The sequence below is a fragment of the Antechinus flavipes genome, chromosome 1, assembly GCF_016432865.1.
Source record: "Antechinus flavipes isolate AdamAnt ecotype Samford, QLD, Australia chromosome 1, AdamAnt_v2, whole genome shotgun sequence".
In the NCBI taxonomy this organism is placed as follows: domain Eukaryota; kingdom Metazoa; phylum Chordata; class Mammalia; order Dasyuromorphia; family Dasyuridae; genus Antechinus; species Antechinus flavipes.
In genome coordinates this window covers 448,072,852-448,100,746 of record NC_067398.1, presented here as the reverse complement: position 1 = coordinate 448,100,746, position 27,895 = coordinate 448,072,852, and the positions used below count along the sequence as shown (strand labels likewise).

At 33.2% G+C, this 27,895-nt stretch overlaps 1 protein-coding gene across 1 annotated transcript in view; it reads right to left on the bottom strand.

Annotated features, from left to right (window-relative positions):
- STAU2 (staufen double-stranded RNA binding protein 2) overlaps positions 1–27,895 on the bottom strand; it is a 437,835-nt gene that overhangs the window by 240,202 nt on the left and 169,738 nt on the right. The window contains exon 10 of the mRNA XM_051970039.1: positions 25,700–25,831. Coding sequence (XP_051825999.1) covers positions 25,700–25,831 — 132 coding nt within the window. The remainder of the gene's footprint in view (positions 1–25,699; positions 25,832–27,895) is intronic.

Genomic DNA, 27,895 nt, shown 5'->3' with positions numbered 1-27,895 from the left:
GACTTTAACCCTTGACAGCTTCTATACAGAAAGAGAGCAGACTCTAAATCCTGAGGAGACTAAAAACAGACAGTCTCCAGGTGAATCCCCAAAGGAGGAGATCATCTGTTCCTCAGCACAGATGAATCTCATAGAAGAAATTAAAAAGGCTCTCACAAGGGAGCTAGAAGAAAAATGGGAAGGAGGGAGGCTTGGCAAGAGAGGCTGGAGAAGTCATCCCACTCATTTAAAGACAGAGTGGATAAAGAAATAAAATCCTTGAAAAATAGGATTAGTGAACTGGAAACAGAAAACAGCTCTCTAAAAAACAAAATTGGTGAAATGGAAAAAAATTCCATAGAACAAAAGAACTCAATTGGACAATTAGAAAAAGATATTTAAAAAGTGAGTGAAGAAAATACTTCATTGAAAATCAGAATTGAACAAATCGACATGAATGACTCAAGGAGACAAGAAGAATCAGTCAAGCAAATCCAAAAAAATCAAACAATGGAAAAGAATGTGAATTACCTTCTGGGGAAGACAACAGACCTGGAAAACAGATCCAGGAGAGACAATCTGAGAATCATTTGACTCCCAGAAAAGCATGATGAAAAAGAGCCTGGACACTATTTTCCAGGAAATTATCAAAGAGAACTGCCCAGAAGTCATAGAAACAGACGGTAAAATAGACATGGAAAGAATTCATCGATCACCTGCTGAAAGGGATCCTAAAATCAAAACACCAAGGAATATAGTGGCCAAATGCCAGAACCCTCAGACAAAGGAAAAAATACAGCAAGTGTGCTAGAAAAACCCAATTCAAGTATCGAGGAGCCACAATAAGGATCACCCAGGATCTAGCAGCATCCACATTAAAGGATCGAAGGGCCTGGAATATGATATTCCGAAAGGCTAAGGAACTTGGTATGCAACCAAAAATAACTTACCCAGCTAGAATGAGCATCTTTTCCCAGGGAAGAAGATGGACATTCAACGAAGTAAGCGAATTTCACCTATTTTTGATGAAAAAGCCAGAACTTAACAAAAAGTTTGATCTACAAATATAGAACTCAAGAGAAATCTAAAAAGATAAAGATTAATCTTGGGAACTATATTTCGGCTATAAAGATGTATAAAGAATACATGTATACCTTGTTCTAGAAACTAGATGTGGAAAGGATATTGTACCAGAAAAAGGGTAAAGTGGGGGTACTACATCTCATGAAGAGGCAAAGGAAACCTATTATATCTAAGAGAAAGAATGGAGGGGGATGAATATAGTGGGTATCTTACTGCCTTCAGAATTGGCTTTAAGAGAAAAATTTTAGACATATTCAATCTATGGTGAAACTTCTCCCACCTCATTGAAAAGTGAGAAGGGAAAAGTGAAAAGGGAAGAATAAGCTAAGTGGAAGGAAACACAGAAACTGGGAGGGAAAAGGGTAAGATAGGGGGAGGAACTCTAAGGCAGGGGGAGGGATACTAAAAAGGGAGGGCTATGAGAAGCAAGTGGTGCTCACAAGCTTAATACTGGGAAGGGGGAGAAGGGGGAAAAAAGGGAGAAAAGCATAAACCGGGGTTAACAAGATGGCAAGTAATACAGAATTGGTCATTTTAACTATAAATGTGAACGGGGTAAACTCCCCCATAAAGAGGAAGCGATTAGCAGAATGGATTAAAAGCCAGAATACTACAATATGTTGTTTACAAGAAACACACCTGAAGTGGGGAGATACATGCAGGTTAAAGGTAAAAGGTTGAAGCAAAATCTACTATGCTTCCGGTGAAGTCAAAAAAGCAAGGGTAGCCATCCTGATCTCAGATCAAGCTAAAGCAAAAATTGATCTAATTAAAAGAGATAAGGAAGGGCACTATATCTTGCTAAAGGGTAGCATGGATAATGAAGCAATATCAATATTAAACATATATGCGCCAAGTGGTGTAGCATCTAAATTCTTAAAAGAGAAATTAAGAGAGCTGCAAGAAGAAATAGACAACAAAACTATAATAGTGGGAGATCTCAACCTTGCACTCTCAGAATTAGATAAATCAAACCACAAAATAAATAAGAAAGAAGTCAAAGAGGTAAATAGAATACTAGAAAAGTGAGATATGATAGATCTCTGGAGAAAATGTAATGGAGACAGAAAGACAAAAATAAACCCTAGTTTATTTTTTAAACTCCTTTTCAGTAGTTCATGGAACTTATACAAAAATTGACCATATATTAGGACATAAAAACCTCAAACTCAAATGCAGTAAGGCAGAAATAGTAAATGCATCCTTTTCAGACCATGATGCAGTGAAAATTACATTCAACAAAAAGCCAGGGGAAAGTAGACCAAAAAATAATTGGAAACTAAATAATAATCTCATACTAAAGAATGATTGGATGAAATAGCAAATTATAGACATAATTAATAACTTCACCCAAGAAAACGATAATAATGAGACATCATACCAAAATGTATGGGATGCAGCCAAAGCGGGTAATAAGGAGAAATTTCATATCTCTAGAGGCCTATTTGTATAAAATAGAGAAAGAGAAGGTCAATGAATTGGGCTTGCAACTAAAAATGCTAGAAAAGGAACAAATTAAAAACCCCCAGTCAAACACTAAACTTGAAATTCTAAAAATAAAAGGAGAGATCAATAAAATTCAAAGTAAAAAAACTATTGAATTAATTAATAAAACTAAGAGTTGGTTCTATGAAAAAACCAACAAAATAGACAAACCCTTAGTAAATCTGATTAAAAAAAGGAAAGAGGAAAATCAAATTGTTAGTCTTAAAAATGAAAAGGGAGAACTCGCCACTAAAGAAGAGGAAATTAGAGCAATAATTAGGAGTTACTTTGCCCAACTTTATGCCAATAAATTCGACAACTTAAATGAAATAAAAGAATACCTCCAAAAATATAGCTTGCCCAAACTAACAGAGGGAGAAGTAAATATCCTAAACAGTCCCATCTCAGAAAAAGAAATAGAACAAACTATCAACCAACTCCCTAAGAAAAAAATCCCCAGGGCCAGATGGATTTACATGTGAATTCTATCAAACATTTAAAGAACAATTAACTCCAATGCTAAATAAACTATTTGAAAATATAGGAATTGAAGGCGTCCTACCAAACTCCTTTTATGACACAGACATGGTACTGATACCTAAACCGGGTAGGTTGAAAACAGAGAAAGAAAATTATAGACCAATCTCCCTAATGAATATTGATGCTAAAATCTTAAATAAAATATTAGTAAAAAGATTACAGAAAATTATCCCCAGGATAATACACTATGACCAAGTAGGATTTATACAAGGAATGCAGGGCTGGTTCAATATTAGGTTCAATATTTTCCTAATATTGAAAACTATTAGCATAATTGACTATATCAATAACCAAACAAACAAAAACCATCTCAATAGATGCAGAAAAAGCATTTGATAAAATCCAACATCCATTCCTAATAAAAACACTTGAGAGCATAGGAATAAATGGACTTTTCCTTAAAATAGTCAGGGGCATATATTTAAAACCATCAGTAAGCATCATATGCAATGGGGAAAAACTGGAACCTTTCCCAGTAAGCTCTGGAGTGAAGCAAGGTTGCCCACTATCATCATTATTATTTAATGTCGTATTAGAAACACTAGCCTCGGCAATAAAAGTCGAGAGAGATATTAAAGGAATTAGAGTAGGCAATGAGGAAACCAAACTATTACTCTTTGCAGATGATATGATGGTATACCTAGAGAACCCCAGAGATTCTACTAAAAAGCTATTAGAAATAATTCATAATTTTAGCAAAGTAGCTGGATACAAAATAAATCCCCATAAATCCTCAGCATTTTTATACATCACCACAAAACCCAACAGCAAGAGATACAAAGAGAAATTCCATTCAGAATAACTGCTGATAGCATAAAATATTTGGGAATCTATCTACCAAAGGCAAGTCAGGAATTATATGAGCAAAATTACAAAAAAATCTCCACACAAATAAATTCAGACTTAAATAATTGGAAAAATATTAAGTGCTCTTGGATAGGCCGAGCAAATATAATAAAGATGACAAAACTCCCTAAACTAATCTATTTATTTAGTGCTATACCAATCAGACTTCCAAGAAAATATTTTAATGATCTAGAAAAAATAAAAATAAAATTCATATGGAACAATAAAAAGTCGAGAATCTCAAGGGAATTAATGAAAAAAAAAATCAAATGAAGGTGGCCTAGCTGTACCTGATATAAAATTATATTATAAAGCAGCAGTCACCAAAACCATTTGGTATTGGCTAAGAAATAGATTAGTTGATCACTGGAAAAGGTTAGGTTCACAAGACAGAATAGTCAACTATAGCAATCTAGTGTTTGACAAATCCAAAGATCCTAACTTTTGGGATAAGAATTCATTATTTGATAAAAATTTCTGGGATAACTGGAAATTAGTATGGCAGAAATTAGGCATGGACCCAGACTTAACACCATATACCAAGATAAGATCAAAATGCATCCATGACCTAGGCATAAAGAACGAGATTATAAATAAATTAGAGGAACATAAGATAGTTTATCTCTCAGACTAGTGGAGGAGAAAGAAATTTGTGACCAAAGATGAACTAGAGACCATTACTAATCACAAAATAGAAAATTTTGATTACATCAAATTAAAAAGCCTTTGTACAAACAAAACTAATGCAAACAAGATAAGAAGGGAAGAAACAAACTGGGAAAACATCTTCACAATTAAAGGTTCTGATAAAGTCCTCATTTCCAAAATATATAGAGAACTGACTCTAATTTATAAGAAATCAAGCCATTCTCCAATTGATAAATGGTCAAAGGATATGAACAGACAATTTTCAGATGATAAAATTGAAATTATTACCACTCATATGAAAGAGTATTCCAAATCATTATTGATCAGAGAAATGCAAATTAAGATAACTCTGAGATACCACTACACACCTGTCAGATTGGCTAAGACGACAGGAAAAAATAATGATGAATGTTGGAGGGGATGCAGGAAAACTGGGACACTGATGCATTGTTGGTGGAGTTGTGAACGAATCCAACCATTCTGGAGAGCAATCTGGAATTATGCCCAAAAAGTTATCAAATTGTGCATACCCTTTGATCCAGCAGTGTTTCTATTGGGCTTATATCCCAAAGAAATACTAAAGAAGGGAAAGGGACCTGTATGTGCCAAAATGTTTGTGGCAGCCCTGTGTGTAGTGGCTAGAAACTGGAAATTGAATAGATGCCCATCAATTGGAGAATGGCTGGGTAAATTGTGGTATATGAATGTTATGGAATATTATTGTTCTGTAAGAAATGACCAGCAGGATGAATACAGAGAGGCTTGGAGAGACTTACATGAACTGATGCTAAGTGAAATGAGCAGAACCAGGAGATCATTATACACTTCAACAATGATATTGTATGAGGATGTATTCGGATGGAAGTGGATTTCTTTGACAAAGAGACCTAACTCAGTTTCAATTGATAAATGACGGACATAAGCAGCTACACCCAAAGAACGAACACTGGGAAACGAATGTGAATTATCTGCATTTTAGTTTTTCTTCCCGGGTTATTTATACCTTCTGAATCCAATTCTCCCTATGCAACAAGAGAACTGTTCGGTTCTGCAAACATATATTGTATCTAGGATATACTGCAACATATCCAACATATAAAGGACTGCTTGCCATCTAGGGGAGGGGGTGGAGGGAGGGAGGGGAAAAAAAAATCGGAACAGAAACGAGTGTCAATATAAAGTGATTATTAAATAAAAAATTAAAAAAAAAAAAGATAAATGATGGACAGAAGCAGCTACACCCAAAGAAAGAACACTGGGAAACGAATGTGAACTATCTGCATTTTTGTTTTTCTTCCCGGGTTATTTTTACTTTCTGAATCCAATTCTCCCTGCGCAACAAGAGAACTGTTCGGTTCTGCACACATATATTGTATCTAGGATACACTGCAACATATCTAACATATATAGGACTGCTTGCCATCTAGGGGAGGGGATGGAGGGAGGGAGGGGAAAAATCGGAACAGAAACGAGTGCAAGGGATAATGTTGTAAAAAAATTACCCTGGCATGGATTCTGTCAATATAAAGTTATTATTAAATAAAATAAAATATTAAAAAAAAACTGGTTGTATACCATTTGGCTATTTATCAGTTAAGGAATGTCTTTTATTTCTATAAATTTATCAATTTTTTGTATGTTTGAGAAATTAGGTCTTTATTAGAAAGACTTGCTATAAATTTTTTCCACAATAATGATTATTCACTATGTATTTCCCTCTATCCTATTTCTCCCTGCTTATTCTATTTTCTCCTTTCACTCTATCCATTCTCAAAAGTGTTTTGTTTCTGAATTTTACTTCCCTGTCTGCCATCCTTCTATCTTCTCTTTTCCCCTTCCCCTCCTATTTTCCTGTATGATAAGATAGATTTCTAAACCCACTGAGTGTGTGTTACTCCCTCTTTGAGGTAATCCAATGAGAATAAAGTTCACATACTTCTCCCTCCCTTTTCCCACCTTCTCCTCAATAAAATCTCTTTTGGGCCTTTTATGTTGGATAATTTACCCATTCTACCTCTCCCCTTCTTCTAGTACATTATCCTTTCTCACCCCTTAATTTTATTTTTTAGATAAATCATCCCATCATATTCAACTCACACCTATCCCTTCTTAATAATGAAAAAAAAAAAATTAGGAGTTACAAGTAACCTTTTTCTAGAAAGATAGGAAAGTAAACTGTTTAATCTTATTGAATTCCTCATGACTTTTCTTCCTTCTTTACCTTTTTATGATTTTTTGTGATTTATATTTGAAAGTCAAGATCTCTATTCAGCTCTGGTCTTTTCATCAGAAATGTTTTAAGGTCCTCTATTTCATTAAATATTCATTTTTTTCCTGAAATATTATACTCAGTTTTGTGGCACAAATGATTCTCGATTGTAATCGTAGATTTTTTGTTCTCTGTAATATTATATTCCAAATCTTCCAATCCACTAATATAAAAATTACTAAATCTTGCAGTATTCTGATTGTGGCTCCACAAAATTTGAATTGTTTCTTTTTGGCTGATTGCAACATTTTCTCCTTGACCTGGGAGCTCTGGAATCTGGAGATAATATTGCTGGGAATTTTCTTTCAGGAGGTTATAATTGGATTCTTTCAATCTCTATTTTCCCTCTGGTTCTTGAATATCAAAGCAGTTTCCCATGATAATTTTTTGAAAGATGACATCTAGACTCTTTTTTGATTATAGCTTTTAGGTAGTCCAATAATCCTTAAATTAAATTATCTCTTCTGGATCTATTTCACAGGTCTGTTGCTTTTCTACGGAGATATTCCATATTTTTTTCTATTTTTTTTATTGTTTTGATTTTGTTCTGTTGTTTCTTGATATTTCATAAAAATCATTAGCTTACACTTGCCCAGTTCTAATTTTGAAGGAATTATTTTCTTCAATGAGTTTTTGTACCTCTTTTTCCATTTGCCCTATTCTGCTTTTCAAGACATTCTCTTCATTGGATTTTTGTGTCTTTTCTATATTTTATTTTATTTTATTTTATTTTTATTTTCTATATTTTAAGGTATTGTTTTCTTCAGTAATTTTTTTGTGCCTCCTTTACCAGGCTATTCACTCTTTTTTTCGTTATTTTCTTCTCATTTCTCTTCCCAATTTTTCCCTCTCTTATTTGATTTTTAAAATCTTCTTTGAGCTCTTCCATGCCCAAGAGTCAATTAATATTCTTCTGTGAAACTTTGGATACAGGAGCTTTGACTTTATTATCTTTTGAGTTTTTGTTTTGATTTTCCCTGTAACCATAGTAACTATCTATACTCAAAGCTTTTTTTTTTTTCCTCATTTTCCAGCCTATTTCTTGACTTTTAACTCTATAATATAAAATTCTCCTTCAGGAATAGAGGGAGCATCACCCCAAACTTCAGATATTTTTGTATAGCTGCTTTCAGGTAATTCTGGAGACCTGCAAGTTTTTAATTCTTCAAGATAGTATGATCTAGGGAGAGATATGTTTATGACTCTTCTGGTCTATAAATGACTATACAAGTACTGTGAGCAGGATTCTTGCTTCCCTGCAGCTCACAAATTCTGGTATGCTAGTGCTCCTCCTTGTTCTAGGAGTGTAACACTTATCCAGAAGTTGTCCAGAAATTGTTGAAAATTGCTTTGCTTCATCTTTTTGTGAGTTCTGACATTTTAGAATTTGTTTTGAGGCACTACTTAAAAGTATCTGAAGGAGTTTAGGTGAGAGGTAGGTGAATATCTGTCCTTTCCCCCACCATCTTGGCTCTACTTATTTGTTTTACTTACTGTGTCCTCAAAGGTTATGTCAGTAGAACGACAACTGAAATTTCTGTCAAGTTGGATAGGCTTTGAGTATTTTATTGCATACAAATTATTTCTTTTACTTAAGGATAGGTCTGGCTAATCAAAGAGAGCTTTACAATAGTAAATTGACCATTTCATGGAATTATTTCCTGATGATAATAAATATAAAACAAAAATACAAAAAGATCTTAAATTCTGTAAGTCCCCTACAGCTTCTGTAGTCACATAGTGGCAGTATAATTAACGAGGAGCCATAGGGTGCTAAAAATAGTTTTTATGTCTATAAATATCAATTTAATTGTCAGTACTCAGAATGTATAATCCTTGTCCAATGAATAATGTGTTACTAGATTATTAAAGTAATTGAACCATTTCTACATAGAGACATTTTCAATATAAATGAAACCAGATGGTATAAGAAAGTTGCAACCAAATGTCTCACAGTTTCTCCTTGGAGAAGCAAATAAAGGAATTAGTGTAATTAGTTTCATCCATCATCTGGAGGCAATAAGAAACATCATTTTATGGCATATTGGTCTTCATTTCTGTTCTCGTTGTGAACCTAGCTCCATTCTTGACATTTCAAATTTTTCTACCTCTACCCTTGCAATTGGTGAGTTCTTACTTAAAACTTTCATGTGAGGAAGTGTTCCAATCATGCTCACTTTGAATCCATTCCAGCTCCTGATTCTGGATTTTTGCACCTTGTTCTCACATGGGTACCTCCCAGATCTAAACATTTTTCATCCTTTTTGTGCCATCTTCCCCCATTAGAATGTAAAATCTAGAATTTATGTGCAGATACTTTTTTCTTTTCTGCTTTTATTTGTATTCCTAGTGCTTTGGAAAGTCCTCAAATAAAATTGTTATGGGCTTTAAATGCTATATAGAAGAGACAGACTGCTCTCACGGAACTTATAGTCTGATGAAGAGACAACATGTAAACAACTATGTGTAAATAAGAAACTGAGAGAGTCTCTGAGGAAGAAGACTAACATTACAAAGGGCCGAGGTGAGGAAAAAAAGGCTTTTAACAAAAGGTAAAATTTAAGTTGAGACTTTAGTATTGTGGAAATTCAGTGATATGGCAGTTGAAAAGCTAATGAAATCCTGGGCTACTTTTAAAAAAGCAATGTTTTCAGGGACAAAAGAGTCTTTTTTCAGCCATAATTACACTCATATTGCATAACAGGTAACTTTTTTCTCTTGGGTCTTTAGTTTTCCCATTTGTAAATGAAAGAATTAGATTAGACGTTCTCTAAAGTGTCTTCTAATTTAATTTTCATTTTGTTATTACAGTCCCTTGTGCAAAGAAGCAATCTAATAAATGATGAACTAAATGGCCTAAAATGCCAGGTCCTATATAAAGCAAGAAAGATTTAAAAAAAAAAAAAAGATATTTTACAAATCTTGCTTGCAATCTAAATGAAGGTAACATACACAAATAACTATGATAAAGTAAGATACTTAATAAAAAGGAAATATCCAGACAAGCAATATGAGAAATCTGAAGTAAGGAGCAGGTATTGAAGAACTGTCACATAGAAAGGGGGAAGCGGAGACAAGCATTTATGAAACCCCTACTATGTGCCAGGCACTATGCTAAGTACTTTACAGATATTATCTCATTTAAAGAAAAAGGACTAATTTTTTTTTCTGATTAGCCTCAGAAGGCAAAATTAGGAACAGTAAGTAAAAGTTTCTTACAGACAAACTTATACTTAATCTAAGAAAAAATGTCCTAACAGAGATATCCAAAAGGGGAAACAGGTGCCTCCAGAAGTCTACAATTCTTTTCCACTGTCTCTGAGCAAAGGCTTGGTGACCACTTCTGAAGTATATTCAAGCATGTATTAGATTAAATGGCCTCTTAGACTCTTCCAACGCTGAAATTTAATGACTTTCACCTGAGAGAAAGGGATAAAAAGTTCAGGGAAATTTTCACATGGGAGGTAACAATTGGTTTGGGCCTTAAAGAAATATTATGGCTTTTGAATTGTGACAAGATTTATCCCTTCTCTATAGGGATGAAGGGAGAAGACTACTTGAATAGGGATTTAGGAGGCCAGAGAATACAATTGAAGGTGAGAGCATTATTTGGAGTTTGTAGGACCTGAGGGACTGCAACAGAAAGAGGTAGGAGAAAATGCATTGAGTATAGAATGTTCTTTCTAGAAACTGAAAGTAGAAGGAAGAGAAAAAGAGTGGATAATATATTGAAGTGTTGCCAAGGTCAAGGAAAGGGGTTTGTTTGTTTAAGGACATAGTGGATACAGGAGTACATTTGTATCATTCTCTAGTTCTAAGCGTGGAATGTTATGTTTATGGACATTAATCATTAAATTAAGAAGCCCTTAGACTAATCTAAAGACTCCTCCTTTCACAGATTACTCTTCATCAAAAGTGAAGATGGAAGAGATGATTGGGAGAATGGTAAAAAATTTAATTACCCCACATTCATAGTCTTCTAGACATGAAGTATTCTTATGTGTTATATGAGTCATAGGTCATGACCACAAACTGAGATAGGTAACAAATTTAAGTCTACATACATAGAATATTGTTCTAACATACAGATAATTATGAATAGTATTGTGAACGATAGCAATAACTTTTATTTAACTCATGCATAAAAGAACATTCATATTATCAGAATAAGGTTACTTTTAGGAGATAATGTCAAAAGATATGAATGGAAAAAAACCAACAAACATGAAAATCCTACTAACAACATAGATAAAAGTTAACAATTATTTGCATATAGATTATTCTCATTAATGAAATGGTCCAGTTTCAAAAAAAAAGAAAGTGCTGTAAATATTTTCAGCCCCTCAAGTAATGGATGTTTCCTTTTAACTACTGTATTATTACTGATCTGAATAAAGTTAAAATTTTATCTTCAGTATTTTAAATAATGACATAAGCTTAGAGGATGTGAAATACCAAATATCTCATTTTGCATTGCTTTTGTTTCCTAGAGTAGTGGCCACCTGCTTAATATAACTACAGGTAATGTTAACTCACATAATAACTTATTAAAGGGGCCCAATAGTTCAAAATGAATTGCAGTTATTTTCATAGGACATAAAAATCATTAAAAAAGAAATTTGGCTCCTGGGACTTTTAGGATATGAGGTAATCATTAAAATATGACCCCAGGAGTAGTGAAACCTCTTTAGATGATAGTAGGAGTGAAACCTAGGAACAATTTTTAATTGGCAAAGTCTTTCTTCAGAGTTCTCTGCCTTTACTTTGATTATCCCTATTTTTCTTCTCATTAGTACCATTTAATATTCTCCTCCTTAGCTTATTAGAATCTCCTCTCTTAATCATGGGAGTAACACTGATGCTTACCTTACCCAGAAAAAAAAATCTCTTAAAACTATCCCTACTTTTACCAATTTACAAAATAAATATATTTATCCATATTTATCCCATTCATAGGGGCTAATATAAATCCTCATGCTTTAACAAAGCAATGAGGTTTGAAATCAATCTAAGAAACCAATACCCACTGAGTTTAATCTATTATTCCAGTGTTTCTCTTTCCCTCACTCCTTTATTACTCCAGCAGAAATATTTTTATTTTAACAGAAAATACAATGCTTAAAAAGAAATAAATGTCCCTGGAAAGATACAACTTTAAGCACCATGTAAGTAGCCTGTCCCTCAAAAAATATTAGAAAGTAGACAAGAAGCAATGAAGGCCATAATTAAAGGAAACTTCCCAAAATACTTCCCTTAATAAATTATCATTTCTGAGATGATTCATATGTCTCATGGAAATTTAATGATTACATAAGTATATCAGAATTAACCAAACATCTAATTATGATGCAACATTGTACAAGATATAAAAATCACAATGAGAATATGACATTAATGTTGTATGCTAATATATTGTTAGTTCAAAAATAATGTGATTTTTAACTTATTTGACTGTAAAGAATTAATTATAGTAGAACTTTATGACCATCTTTTGGAAACCCTTTTCTGTAAATTAGCTATAATGATAACAATAATAACTGACTATGCTACAGGCTTCTTAAATTCAACATATCTAAAATTAAACTCATATTTTTATTCCAAACTTGGGATAGGCTGGAAATAATAGCCCATATTAACTCACAAAAATTATTGCTAATTTTTTAGGTTGAGCAGTCATACTATCCATCTTAAAGACTTGAGAGGATCTCATGAGGTAATGTACACAAAGAACTTTATACATCTTAAAGTGCTTTGTAAATGTCAGCAATGGTAATGATGAGGGTGATAAAGATTATCCTCATCATCATTATCATGATCATAATAGTGGTGGTTTCCCCTAATTTTCTTTTCTCCACAGAGAAAAGTTAAAAAGAGTTCTTTAACTAATCCTTATGTGACATGGTCTACAGTTCTCTCACCATCTTGGATTTCCTCTATTGGACAGGCTCCAGGTTACCATATTTTGAGAATATTGATAATCTAGAATTGTATAAAGTTCTCTAGATCTGGGCTGACCAAGCCAGAGCATAGCATGACTAATATGTTCCTTGTACTGGATACTATGTCACAATGTGATGCAAGTAGATCATGTGTGAAATATGGTTCTAAAAATTATAAAAGCCTATCTTTTATTAAATATTTGTGTAATAGTAAGAACTAGAAACAAATTACTTAGATTGAAAGAAAAAAAATCTTCCTAGAAAATGGCTATTCCGTTCTAGCTTCCTTATTGTCAAACTTAATTTATTTGAAGTATCTGGGATGACAGTTTTCCTATTATTTTTTAGTGATTACTTAAGAAAAATTATAAGACAATATCACTATATGTATGAAGTTGATAAAGCATCAAACCCCGAATTCAGATACTATAGTCAATATTGATGAAAGAGCAGTTTTTCCCTTCTCCTTGCCTCCAAATTTCTGAAAAAACCTGTTATTTATACATAACGACCAAATATTTTATGAAATGTTTCTTTTTTGCCTCTGCATATAATTCAGCCAACTCATTTTTTGATTCTCCATCTGAAACGCAACATTTCACAAATTATACTCATTATTTTTCATCCAAAAGCCCTCCCTTCTTCCAAAAATACCTATTTTTACCAAAGGCACTAACATTCCTCCAGTTTCTAAACTGGGTGACCTCAGTATTCTCCTTCTCTCCTCACCTCATATATCGAATCAGCTTCTAAAATCTTAGCATCATGAAAATCTCTTCTATATGACCTTTCTTTCCATTTATATAACTACTACTTTGGTGCATATTATCTTCACTGCTCTACTAGATTACTGCAATGGCCAGCTAGGTGATCCTATGGTCCAGTCTCAGTACTTACTAGCTTTGTAACCCTTAAAAAGTTACTTAACCTCTGTTTACTTCACTTCCCTCATCTGTAAAATGGGGATAATAATACTATCTCCTTCCCAAGGATTGTTATGAAGATCAAACGAGATAATAATCATAAAGCACTTAGTACACTTCCTGGCATATAATAACTACTATGCAAAAATTAGCAATTATTAGCTATTATTATTGCCTAATTAATCTCTGCCTCAATTCTCTTACTATTCCAGTCCATCTTACAAGCTGTTGCTAAAGTAATTCTCCTTGAGATCATATGTGATCATGGAACTTCCTTACTCAATCAACTCCAAAGACGTCTATTGTCTATGGCAGTGGTTCTCAAAGTATGGTCTAGAGAATCCTGGGGATTTCTGAAACCCTTTTAGAGGGTCTACAAATTCAAAAATAGTTTTTATTTCCAATATGGTAAATATCTATAAATATAATCCAGATAAACAAAAATGTTTTGGAGAGATCCTCAATAATCTTTAATAGGATAAAGATACTGAAAACAAAAGTTTGAGAACTACTGGTCTATGGAATAAAATATAAAGCCCTTTGTTTAGCTTTTGAAGCCCTTCACAACCTGTTCCCAACTTATTTTTTCCAGCCTCAGTGGACATCACTTTCCTCTATAATCTAGTCAAATTGGCCTTTTTTCTCTTTTTCACATAATACACCCTTTACCTTTGCAATGTACATCCCACATACTTAAAATGCTCCTCACAGAGTTTCTTTCTTTCTTTAAAACACAGATCAAGCATAATCTTCTGCATGAGGACTTTACTGATCCCCTTAATTGCTAGGGCCCTCTTTCCAATACTATATAATATTTAACTCCTTGGTACAGATTTGTATTTATTCACTTTATATTCATGCTAGATATATTCATATGCATATTTGCTGTCTTTCCTATTTAAATGACTATTCCTTTTTTTATAGAGATTGTTTCATTCTTTTGACTTGTATCACCAGAACATTTGGAATTGTTGGACAATTCAGCAATTTGAATTCTGGTACAGAACTGGGAACATAGTAAATAATAAATGATTGTTGATTGGTTGGCAGACAATACATACAAATGTACAAACCATACATACTCGGAATAGGACTGGAGGAAAAAAACAGATTGCATTGCCTTTGGCAAACTGCAAAGTTGACCATAATATGATGACTTCAAAGAAAACAACTGTCTCTGGAGGGAAAAAAAAAAAAGGAAAATCATGCAGAGGCCACTGTAAAAGTGAATGAAAGATGTGGGTAAGCTGTATAATAACCAATAAGAAACTCAAAAGAATAAAAGTAGTAAAATATATCATATGGTGATAGCAAGAGATTATAGGCAGACAGCTTCAGAACTCTACTAACATCTTACTAATATCAGAAGAAAAGAAGAAAAGTTCTAGCACAGTGAGTATACTCTGTGTGATTAATTCATAACAGAATATGAAGAAGCAGAGTATGAGATGGGCGGGCAAGGATGGGTCTGTTTTGTATCTCATGGAGGGAATTTCCACATTGAGGATAACACAAATCCATTTGGAAATTTGAGTTTTATTAATTATTTCCAAATTCTATTCAAAGTATCCTGGAATATTTTAATAAATCCATGGAAAACCAACAGGTTAAGATAGTGTAGCAAGGTATCTTTACAAAATGAGTCTAGTAATTAAATTTTCTATTCTGAGATCAACTTCTAAGTTAAGAAAAGATTAATTCACATTAAAAAAAAAAGAAATTTGCCTCAGCAAAAAAATAAAAAATGAATAAGGAATTTATTAAACAAATGCTAGAATAGCTTCTTGCCAGATATTATACAAAATAGTCTTGAAAAATATCCTTCTAATCTCCTTTAAAAAAGAACACTTGCTACCTTCTTTTTTGAAGATTTTGAAATATTACAAGAGGTGGAGGTAAGAGAGATAAAGTGAGAACACATATGTCATTAAACTCTTAGCATTAAACTTAAAACATCAGATAATATAGCATATGTTATGACTCCATAACAAAACAGGTTACATTGACTAAATGTAGTGATTTTCTTGCTGCTCACTGTACTTAGTCTGAAATTTTTTATTGTTTTTACAATTTTTTCAGTTCTTCCTTAAGGAAGAGGCTTTCCATGGTAGAAAACTCCTCTGTAATTAGTAACTATGGATAAACACTTAGATGATTTAATCTTAGAAATGGAGAGACAACATCATATTTTGTAGAACAGGGTATCTAGTTTACGTGATTTTTCATATTAGATCAGTCACCACCATCTATTGCTTCTACCTTTAAAATACTTCTCCACTGGAAATTGAATGAATGTCCATGAATTGGAGAATGGCTGAATAAATTGTGGTATATGAATGTTATTCATATTAATTGTTCTGGAATATTATTGTTTTGTAAGAAATGACTAGCAGGATGATTTCAGAAAGGCCTAGAGAGACTTACATGAACTGATGCTGAGTGAAATGAGCAGAACCAGGAGACCATTATACACGGCAACAAGACTATATGATGATCAATTCTGATGGATGTGGCTCTCTTCAACAATGAAATTATTCAAAACAGTTCTAATTGTTCAGTGATGAAGAAAGCCATCTACACCCAAAGAGAGGACCGTAGGAGCTGAGTGTAGATCACAACATAACATTCTCACTCTTTCTGTTGTTTGCTTGCATTTTATTTTCTTTCCAAGTTGTTTTTTCCCTTATTGATCAGTAAGATAACTTACTGCAAGTGCAAGCAAGATAACTGTATAAATATGTATACATATATTGAATTTAACATATATTTTAACACATTTAACATATGTTGGACTATCTGTCATCTAGGGGAGAGGGTGGGGAGGAGGGGATAATTTGTAACAGAAGGCTTTACAAGGGTCAATGTTGAAAAATTACTCAGGCATATGTTTTGTAAATAACAAGCTTTAATAAAATAAATATGTCAGCTTTTCCAAACTCCCCATCAGTACCATAACACAGTATAAATTCTTGTGAGTATTAATGATAGTCTATCACAGACTCTTAATAAAATCTTCTTGCCTTTACCTTTCTCTGCTCCCCACTCTACTCTTTATACTGCTGCCTAACTAATCTTTCTTATGACTAAATATGATCATTAAAAAAAAATCTATAGGTAACTGGAAATCAGGAACTAGCTTTCAATTTCCTATAAAGTTAAAATTAAAAGTTCTTTGCCTGTCATTCAATACCCTTTACACTATGATGATACTCTCTGCCTTTTCATTCTTATTGCATACTACTCTCTTGAATAAACTCTATGATCCACCCAAATGGAACTACTCTCTGTCTCCTAAACATTCCCTGAACTTTCTTGCTTCCATAAAGCTGCTCCTTCCTAGAAAATTATTTCTACCACTCTTCACTCATGGAATTTCTACTCTTTGAAAAATTCAACTGAAAGAAAATCTTCTTCATGAAAGTTTCCTTCAACCTACACTAAGGATGACATTTTCAAAAACAAATCTCATTTCCAGATGCCACTTTTTATTTTATTATTACTTATAAATATGTTATATTCATCTAAGTAAACTATAAGTTTCATGAGGGCAGAAAATGGTTCTAAACATTTAATCTCCTTCAATGCCTAATACAGTGCTTTACATGTGGTGAATTCTTAATTATTATGTTGAATTGAATCCTGAGATTGCCATTCCAATGGGAGAATAATAACTATATAGATCTAGTATACATCTGGGTAAATATAACCGAACCAAGAGAATTGATGAAAATATTGAAGAGAGAATATAAAACGAGAAGAAAAAAGAGCCCAGGACAGAACACTGAGATACACATACAATCAGGGAGCAAGAAATGAAAGAAGATTCAAACCTTCGAGACTAAGGAAGAGAGAACATGGACAAGAAAACCCAGAGAAGACAGTGAAGAGAGTAATCAATATACATACATATATATTTATATTATAAATTTATTTGTGTATATGTGTGTATATTGTGTACATATAGTATCCCCCTCAGGAAAGAAAGTTTCTTAAGAATAAGGGCTATTTCTTTTTGCCTTGGTAATTGATTAACTAGCACAAGGCCTACATAGTAAGCCCACTGATTGGCCACTGAGGTGGCCAATGGTACAGTGACGTCAAAAAAGAATGAGAGCTAAGGAAAAAGCTGTAATATTTGATGAATAGATCACTAGTAATTTTGGAAACAACCGTTTCAGTAAACCAGATTCCATGAAGTGAACAAGTAGAGAGAAGAGGCAAGGAGTACAAAATGTTTTTGAGGTATGTTAACTGGGAAAAGAAAGGCATACATTAAAGGTTTTGTTGTTTGTTTTAAGGATAAATGGAGGTTAGGGAGAGGAGAAGGAAAGTAAGAATCTATGAGAAATACTATAATTTAAAGAGATGGGGGGATAGATGGAGAGGCAATCTTCTAAAGAATAAAGGAGGGAACAGGAACAAAGGTATGAGTGTGTCTTTTGGCCTTCACAAGGAAAAAGGTCAACTCTTCATCAGACTGGAAAAAGAAGGAGAAAACAGAGAATTTTCAGAGGTAGAATAGAAAAGAAGAAACTTATTACAAATGGCCTCTATTTTTTTTTCAGTAAAGTATGAGTTAAAGTCTCCTATTGAGAGGAAGTTATGGGGGTTATGATATAAAATCATTCAAGAGAGGTAGAGACAAGATTGAACAGCAGGAAGTAACACAAGCTACTCTCCCCCCCCACACACACATACACACTCACTCCAATTTCTCCATACAGATCTATAAAATGTACTAGACCAAATCTTGATAGAAAATCCATGAAAAGGTTACAGTTAGTCATTTTTCCAGTCCATATTTTCATGAAGAGACATGCACACTAGGGTTAAAGTCTGACCAGGACCAGCCATGCTCAAGGAAAAATTGTTCATCAGAGCAAGAAAATGTCTCCTTCCCTCAATGGACTCCATTTTTTTGCACTGGGAATATGAACAAGTAACAATTTGCGGCCCTATAATTCCTTTCCAAGTTTTGGGTCACAAATCCAGGGTACAATATGGAGGGACTGAACGGGACCAGGTGAAGATTTCTCACAGGTTGTAGGACCTTAGGCCTAAGTTTCAGGAAGTCACATTTTCCCTATTTTCAAAGGACTGGAAGGCAGAAAAAGTCAGACCCTAGGTTTAAGCTTCAGGAAGTCACATGACCTACAGGAAGTAGTGTAGCTAACCATTGATCAATGGTTACTTCCTTTTCAAACCATCCAAAGAATTTAAAAAAAAAAAAAATCAACAGGAAGGAGGACTATGCCTGCATTTAGAATATGACCACATTCCTTTGGCCAGTGAGGATGAGGGTCAGTGGTGGGAGGGATCTTCTGCATGAGGAAGTATATAATTTGCTGTTCTGCCTCTATAAAGAGCCTCTTCTCTTTGATTGCTTATTCGACTGGAGTGATGGCTACAAGAACATATAATAAACCTTCGTTTTGCTCCTAGCAATATCTCCAGCTATTTTATTATATGCTGATTACTCACCTCCCCTTTTGAACCACACAAGACCATAGAACCAAAAGTGGCATTCCAGAATAAAAACATGTTGCCAGCCCAAGGTTATTTAATGAAAGAGAGTCTGGTTCAGATACAAGCATCTAGAGTGAGTCTCAGATTTCAAAAACAGAGTCTCAATTTCAGCCTCTAGCCTAGTCTAAAATCTACAGAGAGAACTCGGGACACAAATTTCAAATGAAAGAGAAGCCTAAAGTTCTGTCAGCCCAAAGCAGCAGAGATTCCCAGCTGGCTGAGAAAAAATAAGTCCTGAAGCATCTTATTACTGTTCAGACTTAAAGCCAGATCAAGAACTTAAAGAGTTCAGATAAGTGGGGCAATAAAGAGACTTTGCCCTGGATCAGACCACTTTTCAGTGTACTGAAATCTTACAGAATCCAGCCTGAGCTATCCCTAAGAACCTACACTGGATCTGAGAACACAGTCCTCAAAAAACTGAGTCAGCCCAGACTTTCCCTCCTGAATTACACAGAGCCTCAGCCCTAACATCAAGTATTTAGTCAAGAAGGAGATTAGAAGCCCTAGCAAATAAAAAAGAATTCCACAAAAGACAATTATAGTGACTGAGACCTTCAAGCTCTAAACCCAGAAAAGAATAACTACAAAGCATCTACAAGCAAAGTCCCAGAGAAAATATGGCTTAGGCAAAATAATTAACTAAATAATTAAATAATGCCCAGAATAGTTGAAGCATGAATTTTGTTTTGTTTTTTAAGTTTAAAATGTTTTAAATCAATAAAATGAGAACACTAGAGAAAAAGAGACAAGAAATAGAAGAAAGGATTAGAAAGAATTAATAACTTGGAACAAGAGGTTCAAAACTTTGCCCAAGCAACAAATACCCTGAAAATTATAATGTAGCAATTAGAAGCCAATACTACTCCATGAGACAACAAAAAAATATTAAAACAAAGTCAAAAGACTGAAAAAAATAGGAGATAATATAAAGTATCTCATAGCAAAAACAATTGCTCTAGAAAACAGATTAATGAGAAAAAAATTTAAGAATTATTGAATTGCCTTAAAGTAGAGAACTGTCTCTATCTCTTAGGAATGGGGGTGGGGTGGGGGGGGAGGGGAATGAAAACAGAATCCATAGATCACCTCCTGAAACAAATTCCAAAAATATTCCCAGGAATATTAGAGTCAAAATTCAGAGCTTTCAAATAAGAGAAAAATATTGCAAGATGCCAGAATGAAAGAATTCATATATAAAAGTCACAGTCAGATTCACAATGACTTAGCAGTCACAAATATAAAAAAGTTTGGCCTGTGCTATTCCAGAATTCAAAAAATACGCTTACAGATTTACTCAATAAAATTGAGAATCATGCTTCAGAGGGAGAAAAGATCTTTAAAGAAACAAAAGATTTCTAAGAATTCCTGAGGAAAAGAACTGACCAGAGTAGAAACTATAATATTCAAACACAGTATTTTAAGAAACAAAAAAGGTAAATGTGAATAAATGATTCTAAGGAACTAAAAAAGAAAAATTGTGTATGTAATTATCAGCTGGGTTACAAGAATTTTATTAGACAAGACCAGAAAGTAGTTCCTTAATATCTTAAAGATCTTAAGAAAAGAAAGAGGAAATGGAATACACTAGTGGGGAAAGGGTAAGGAAGGGGATATGCCACATAATCAAGGTGCACAAAAAGACATCTATACAAACAAGACTACAGGATAAGAGAGAAAAAAGTTAACATTTGAACTTTTAGTCAAAGGAGAAGGTTGCCCACACAGAAAACTGGATATCGAAACAAATTTCATTCAACAGGGAAATAGAAGAGAAAAGATGAAAATAAAGGAGGAGAAGTGAAAGGAAGAATAAATTAAGGGAAAGAATAGTCTTAAGCAATATCAACACTTAAGAATATACAAAGATATTGATAGATAGTTTTTGAGGTGGCAAATAATGGGAATTAGAGATTTTACCTATGCTGTGAGGGGTGGCTAAATTAGTTATGCTACATAAGCTTGATGAAATAATGTAAGAAATGGTGATGGGGATGGATTCAGAGAAATGTGGGAAAACTTATATGAACTGTTGCAGAATAAACAAATAGAACCAGGAAAGCAAGTTATATAATGACAATAATATAATGTAGACAAACAAACTGATTGGCTAAGAAGACAGGAAAAGATAATGATAAATATTGGAGGGGATGTGGGAAAACTGGAGCACTAATCCATTTCTGATAAAATCAAACATTCTAGAAAGCAATTTGGAACAATACCTAAAGAGCTCTAAAACTGTGCATACCTTTTGACCCAGTAGTGTCATTACTAGGTTGGTATATCAAAGAGATCTTAAAAGGGGAAAGGACCCATATGTGCAAAAATGTTTGTAGCAGTTCTTTTTGTGGCAAGGAATTAGAAATTGAGTGGATGACCATCAACTGAGGAATGGCTGAATATGAATGTAATGAAATATTAGTGTTCTATAAGAAACAATGAGCAGGCTGATTTCAGAAAAGCCTGGAAAGACTTACATGAACTGATGTTGAGTGAAGTGAGCAGACCCAGGAGAATATTATACACGATAACAGCAAGATTAAGAGATGATCAACTATGAGAAACTTAGTTCTTCTCAGCAATGCAGTGATCCAAGACAACTCCAATAGATTTGGGATGGAAAATGCCATCCACATCCAGAGAGAGAACTATGGAGAAAGAATATGTATGGAAACATAGTATTTTCACCTTATTATGTTTGTTTTCTTTTTCTTTCATGGCTTTTTCCCTTTTGGTCTGATTTTTTTAATACAATATGACAATATGGAAATATGTTTTAAAGAATTAAATATGTTTAACTTATATCATATTGCTTACTGTCTTGGAGAGTGGGGAGGGTAAGGAGGGAGAAAAAATTTGGAGCTAAACTATGTTACAGAAATGAATATTGAAAACTATCTTTACATGTATTGGAAAAGTAAAATACTATTGAAAGGCAAAAAAAAAGAGCTAATAATGAAATATGCCACTAAGTTACTGACAAAGAGGCAGACTCAGTCAGTGAAGAACATTTTTTTTTCCTTTTTTTTTGTACATGACTAATGAGGAAATTTGTTTGGGACAGAAATTTTGTTTTTCTTTTATTATCAAATGGAGGGAGGAAAATTGAGATCTGAGGGAGAGAAAGCAGATTTTTGTTTATTTAAAAAATATAATTAAAAAATAAAATCAATTAGAGAAGAATAAAAAGGATTGTCATAATTCAGTGAAAGCCCTATTGATATTAGAAACATGATGTGACTTTTTAGATCACAGGTGAGAAGCAAGTAAACAGGAGCAAAGGAGGAAGATTGTAAGGGTAACACAGGCTGCATTTGGTAAATCACAAGTGACAACATGAGAAAAGGGCCAGGAATTTAAGAGTAGAAGATGGTGTGATATTGAATTGTAAACTATAAGATAAATATAAAGGAGAAAAGTGAAGCCAAAGCAGGAGTGCTTTGGAGACTATGCTATCTAGAGGACTAGAAGGTCTAGAAGTCATGGTGAAGAAAAAGAATAGATGGGAGTAGGAGAAATGAAATCTAGGGAGAGATGAAATAATAGATTATGATCAGAAAAATGGTTTCAGAATTCTTATCATGGCAGGGAATATATGGGTAACAGAAAGATCATGGGAGTGTCTGTCCTTGTAGATGGTTGGCTGAGGTAAGCTTAGGATAACAAGGAAGTTGGAGGCTAGGAAATCTGAGGATACATAAGGGTATATTTTAAAATACCCTAGTATAAGAGAAGGCATTTGGGTAAACTTCTTGAGAAATGAAAGAGATCTAGATTGGGGAATATATGAAATGTGATTAAGGCTGAGTGATGGTGGGAAAAGGAGAATTTAGAGCAGTAACAGGAGTAAGGAGTATGCTAACTCACCCTCCAGGACTCATGTGTCAGGGGGCATGAGAGAAGATGCAACCACTACTGGAAAAGATGGCCAAGGATTGTAGGGATCGGGTCACTTCCCTGCTCAAATTCCTTCTGTAACTCCTTATTGCCTGTAGGACAATATACAAACCCCTGAGGCTGGTTTTTTATGTCCTTCACAACCAGACTCCAAACTAATTTTTGGGTCTTATTTCATATCATATCCTTCATATACTCTGTTCTAACCAAGCCTATCTGATAGCTGTTCCCTTGTTCTTATACATCCTTGACATTTCATCTTCCATCTCCATATATTTGTACCAGTTCCCCCTGAAGCCTAAAACATGTTTCTTTCTCATGTCTACTTTCTAAAATCCTTATCTTTCTTCAGTGCTCATTCCAGACACCATCAAGCCTTCCCTGGCCCCAACCTAATGTAGTTATTAGTGTATTAATGTAGTATACTACATTAGTGTATTCCCTCTCTTTAAACTATTTTATATTTATTTGTCCATGTATATATTGTGTATCATTCCTCTCCATTCCACAGTAGAATATAAGCTTTTTGAGATCACATATTACTTTATTTTTGCAGGTCTGGTGTCTAATACAGTGCCTTATATAGAGTAGGTGCTTAGTGCATGCTTGTTAAACTGAATTACATTGATCTTTGCAACCATCTAGTTAGGCTGAAGCTGCAACTAATACTATTACCATTTTACACATGCAAAAGCTGAGGTTCAATGAATTTAAGTGTCTTTACCAAAATCACATGACTAGTAAGGCATGGAAAATGGACTCAACTCCAGGTTTTGTGACTCCAGGAACAGTGTTGTTCTACCACTCAGGGGTCCTCAAACTTTTTAAATAGGGGGCCAGTTAACTGTCCCTCAGACTGGTGGAGGGCCAGACTATAGTAAAAACAAAAACTTTGTTTTGTGGGCCTTTAAAGAAGTTTAAAGAAACTTCATAGCCCTGGGTGAGAGAGATAAATATCCTCAAATGCCGCATCTGCTCGTGGGCCGCAGTTTGAGGACCCCTGTAATCATACTGCCTTTAAAAGAAAAAAATTGAAAAGATAACACTAATAATAGATATTTAGTATAGAGTTTTTTTTTAATTTCATTTTACCACATTTGCTTATATTGTTCAATTTTCCTCAAAAGCAACAAAATAAAATTGAAATTTAGGATGTTTGGCAGAAGAATATGTTTATTTCAGGTGACTTTTTAAAGTCACAGGTGTTTTTTGAAGGGGCCTATTTTGACTTATACATTTTAAAATCACAATTTTAAGTCAATATAAATGAGTAAAGTTAAAATAACACATATACAATGTAAGAGCAACAAAAATTTTAACACATGTTAGGTTTCATATTACAAATATATTTAAAAGAAAGGAAATCACTGGAAGACTGGTAAAGAAAACAGAAGTCTCTAAGGGATAGTATTTAGGCAATTCTTTGGGAACTAAAACTAATTTTCTAAAAAATTTTAATACCTTAAAAAATAAAGAACAACCAAGTCTTTAAAATGTGATTTTACTTCTTACTTTACCCTCTAAACCTCAAGCATCTGTACTTTTAGTACCTAAAAACTGAAACAGGATTCCTAAGTGATAAAATTACCCAAGCATTAAAACTTTTACTTTTGATGACTGTTAACCTCAGTTAAAAGCAATATGAATTTTTTCAGTCATTTAAAAAATTTAATAAAAAAAGCATTTATTTACCCTAAGCAGATAGCAAAAATAATAATGAACAAATCTTAAGATTAAATAAAGTTTTATAATTAGTTGTATCTTGTTTTTTCATGCCAAGACCTGAGTTCAGGGTTCTGTTTTTCTCTTGCAATAGAGGGAGGTGTTAGTGATGTCATTAAGTGCCATAGAAGAAATAGGGAACCATGAACAAGGCTCTTGGCAGAAAAACAAACAACACCCTTTTAGTTTACCTTCAAGTTTAAAATAAATAGAAAAATTACTTTATAGAGTGTCAGTCCAATATATGCATGCCCTAAAGGGATAATCTAGGTCTTTTATTTCAAAAGTTTTCAACTGGGTTCCAGAATTTAGGCTAACAACACTAAGACAAATCTGTGGACTTATGAAAAAAACTTAATAGTTTAAGGCTTGGTTTAAACAGTAAAAATAGCAAATGAATTCCATTTAAAAAGGAAACCAGCACTAGTGCAATACAAAAACTAAAATGAATTTTAATTTTTTACTTTTCAAATGACTTTCTAACAGTATACAAAGATATAGATAAAAGTCTAAGAGGAGAACAAAATGTAAACAGACTGAAATTTCAACCTATGTTGAATAAATAAATTCATAAACTCATCAAGGTAATAATGTATCTAATTTTTCATCTCATATTTCATCAAATAAGAAGAAATTTACTGTGAAATGCTACTCTTAAATGAATGGAAAATAAAAATTGTTTTCAATTTTAACAAATCCCCATAATGTATTAGATTTTTGTTTATAACAGTACATTCTATGTTTTACTAATACATAATAAAAATATACTTGCCTTTTCTTTCCAATATCTTTGGTAATCTACAATATAGAATGTAATACACATATTTATATATAACTCTCACCTTTTCAAGCTGTTCTTGAACAGGAGTAGAGGTTTTATATCCAAGATGTAACAACATTGCCTCTGCTGCATTTCTTTTAGCTATCTTCTTACTAAGGCCTATTCCAGTAGCAACCGCAGTACCAACCTTAACCTGGTAAAATGAAAAGAAATAATTAAGAGCAATCATCAAACAAACATAGTTTTTTGATATCCCCAAATAATAAGCTCTGAAATGATTCCATTAGAACTATATTCAATTTTTTAAATCCCTAAAATTCACAAAATTTTAGCTTAGAGATGGATAGAACTTAGGAGATCATCTAACCCAAATATTCTTATTTTTCAGATACGTAAGGTAAGAATTAAAAACTGACCTAAAATCATGATGTTAAATGAATGACAGAGTTCAGTCTAGAAGCCCCACTTTTCCTGATTCCTAGGTCAATGCTCTCATGCAATTCAGAGAGTGTTTAAGGTACATTTTAAATTTTATCTTATGATATAGTTCCTCAATTGAATTATTATCATTTTTACCAAAAATAAATTTTGGGGGGTTTCTATATGTTTCATGGATTTATATGCATACTTCATATGTACAAAGTAATAAATATTGATCTTTGTCAGTAAATAAAAATTTGAAGATCATAACATAAATCACTAAGTTTCCACATCATAAAATTAGGCAATTTTGGAGATGCAATATTAGTCCTTTTAAGTCAAGACAATAACAATATAGATACATTTATTTATTTATTGGGGGGAAGGGTAGGGAGTAAGGTTGGTGAAGGATGCAGACTTTGATTTCATAAGAGCAGAAAATGCCCTCCATAAAGGAAAATGAGCAAGTGAGCCACAAATTAGAGTTTGAGTGAATTGTCTGGGACACTGTGAGATTAAGCAATTTGCCCAAGGTCATATAGCCTCTATATTTTAGTAGCAAGACTTGAACCCAAATGGCCCTGACTCCAAGGCCAGATCTTTAACCACTATATCACACTACCTCAATACCAACTTTTAAAAAGTAAATTAATCAAAAAAAGCCTTACATCAATAATTGATTCACTATCAAGAACTAGTTCACTATTTAATAATGGAAATGAAATAAACGTATATATGTAAATGTGAAAATTCCCAAATTCAATGTTTTCACAATAAGGCTTTTATTTAACTAATTTATCGATAACTTATTTTGAAACAAGCTTCAATTATTTTGCTACTTCGTAAAAATTAATATAAATATGGTAGGATTTTTAAAACTGCACAGATTATTTTAGTTAATAAGTCCACATAAATTAGAGAATATGTAAAATTCCTAAAATCCCTCTTATCTGTTAAGTAATTTATTTACTTGATCAAGCAATAAATGTCACAGGATTAATTATTATATTAAAAAAACTGAAAGGAGAAAATGATCATGATACAAGCTAAATTAAAATCCTAATATTTTCTAAAATCTATGAAACCAGATTTTGGACCTCATTTGGTTTTCTATCAAAGATTAACATTTTTTTAAAAAATCTTTCTAAAATTAGCTTTGGGAATAGACCACTCAGCCAATGTCATCAGAGATTTTTTTCTGTTTATCTAATGGCCAATACAAGTAATTGGATCCATTTCATTACATTCAAATTTACCTTTTCTGTGACAGATAAAAATGAGTAAATTATCTCTAGATACTTTACTTCCACATTCAATTAAAATAAATGAAAACATTGCTTAAATAGTTTATACAAAAAGCCTTTTACTTTGATAAGGTTGCTGAATGCTATAATGAATCCATTGGGACTTCTGGGGGGTGTGAGGGAGGAGAAGCAATATGAATTCAGTGTGAAAACATTTAAAAGCATAGCCAAATGTCCTTGCTTAACTAGAGTGTTTACGAATACCCATAAAAAAGAAACCTGCTTAAGAAAAATTCCAAGTTTTTTTTTTTCAAAAAAGTACTCAATATACTCCATAGACAGAGGCTTGTTTTATTTTGTATAAAGGTAAAGAACCTTTATATTTCTAATACATGTCAAAATTTTAAATCACATTTTTCTAAACCTTTGGTGTCCAAAGAAAACTTTCAGAAAATCTTCAAATCTAAGAAAGTCAAAGGGAAGATGATAAAAAAAAAGATTTCATGAATGATCAATGAAATGAAAATGCTACAACAGCATTGTTCTTTGTAAATGGCAACTAGTCAATGAAGCCACCATTTCCAAAATATAAA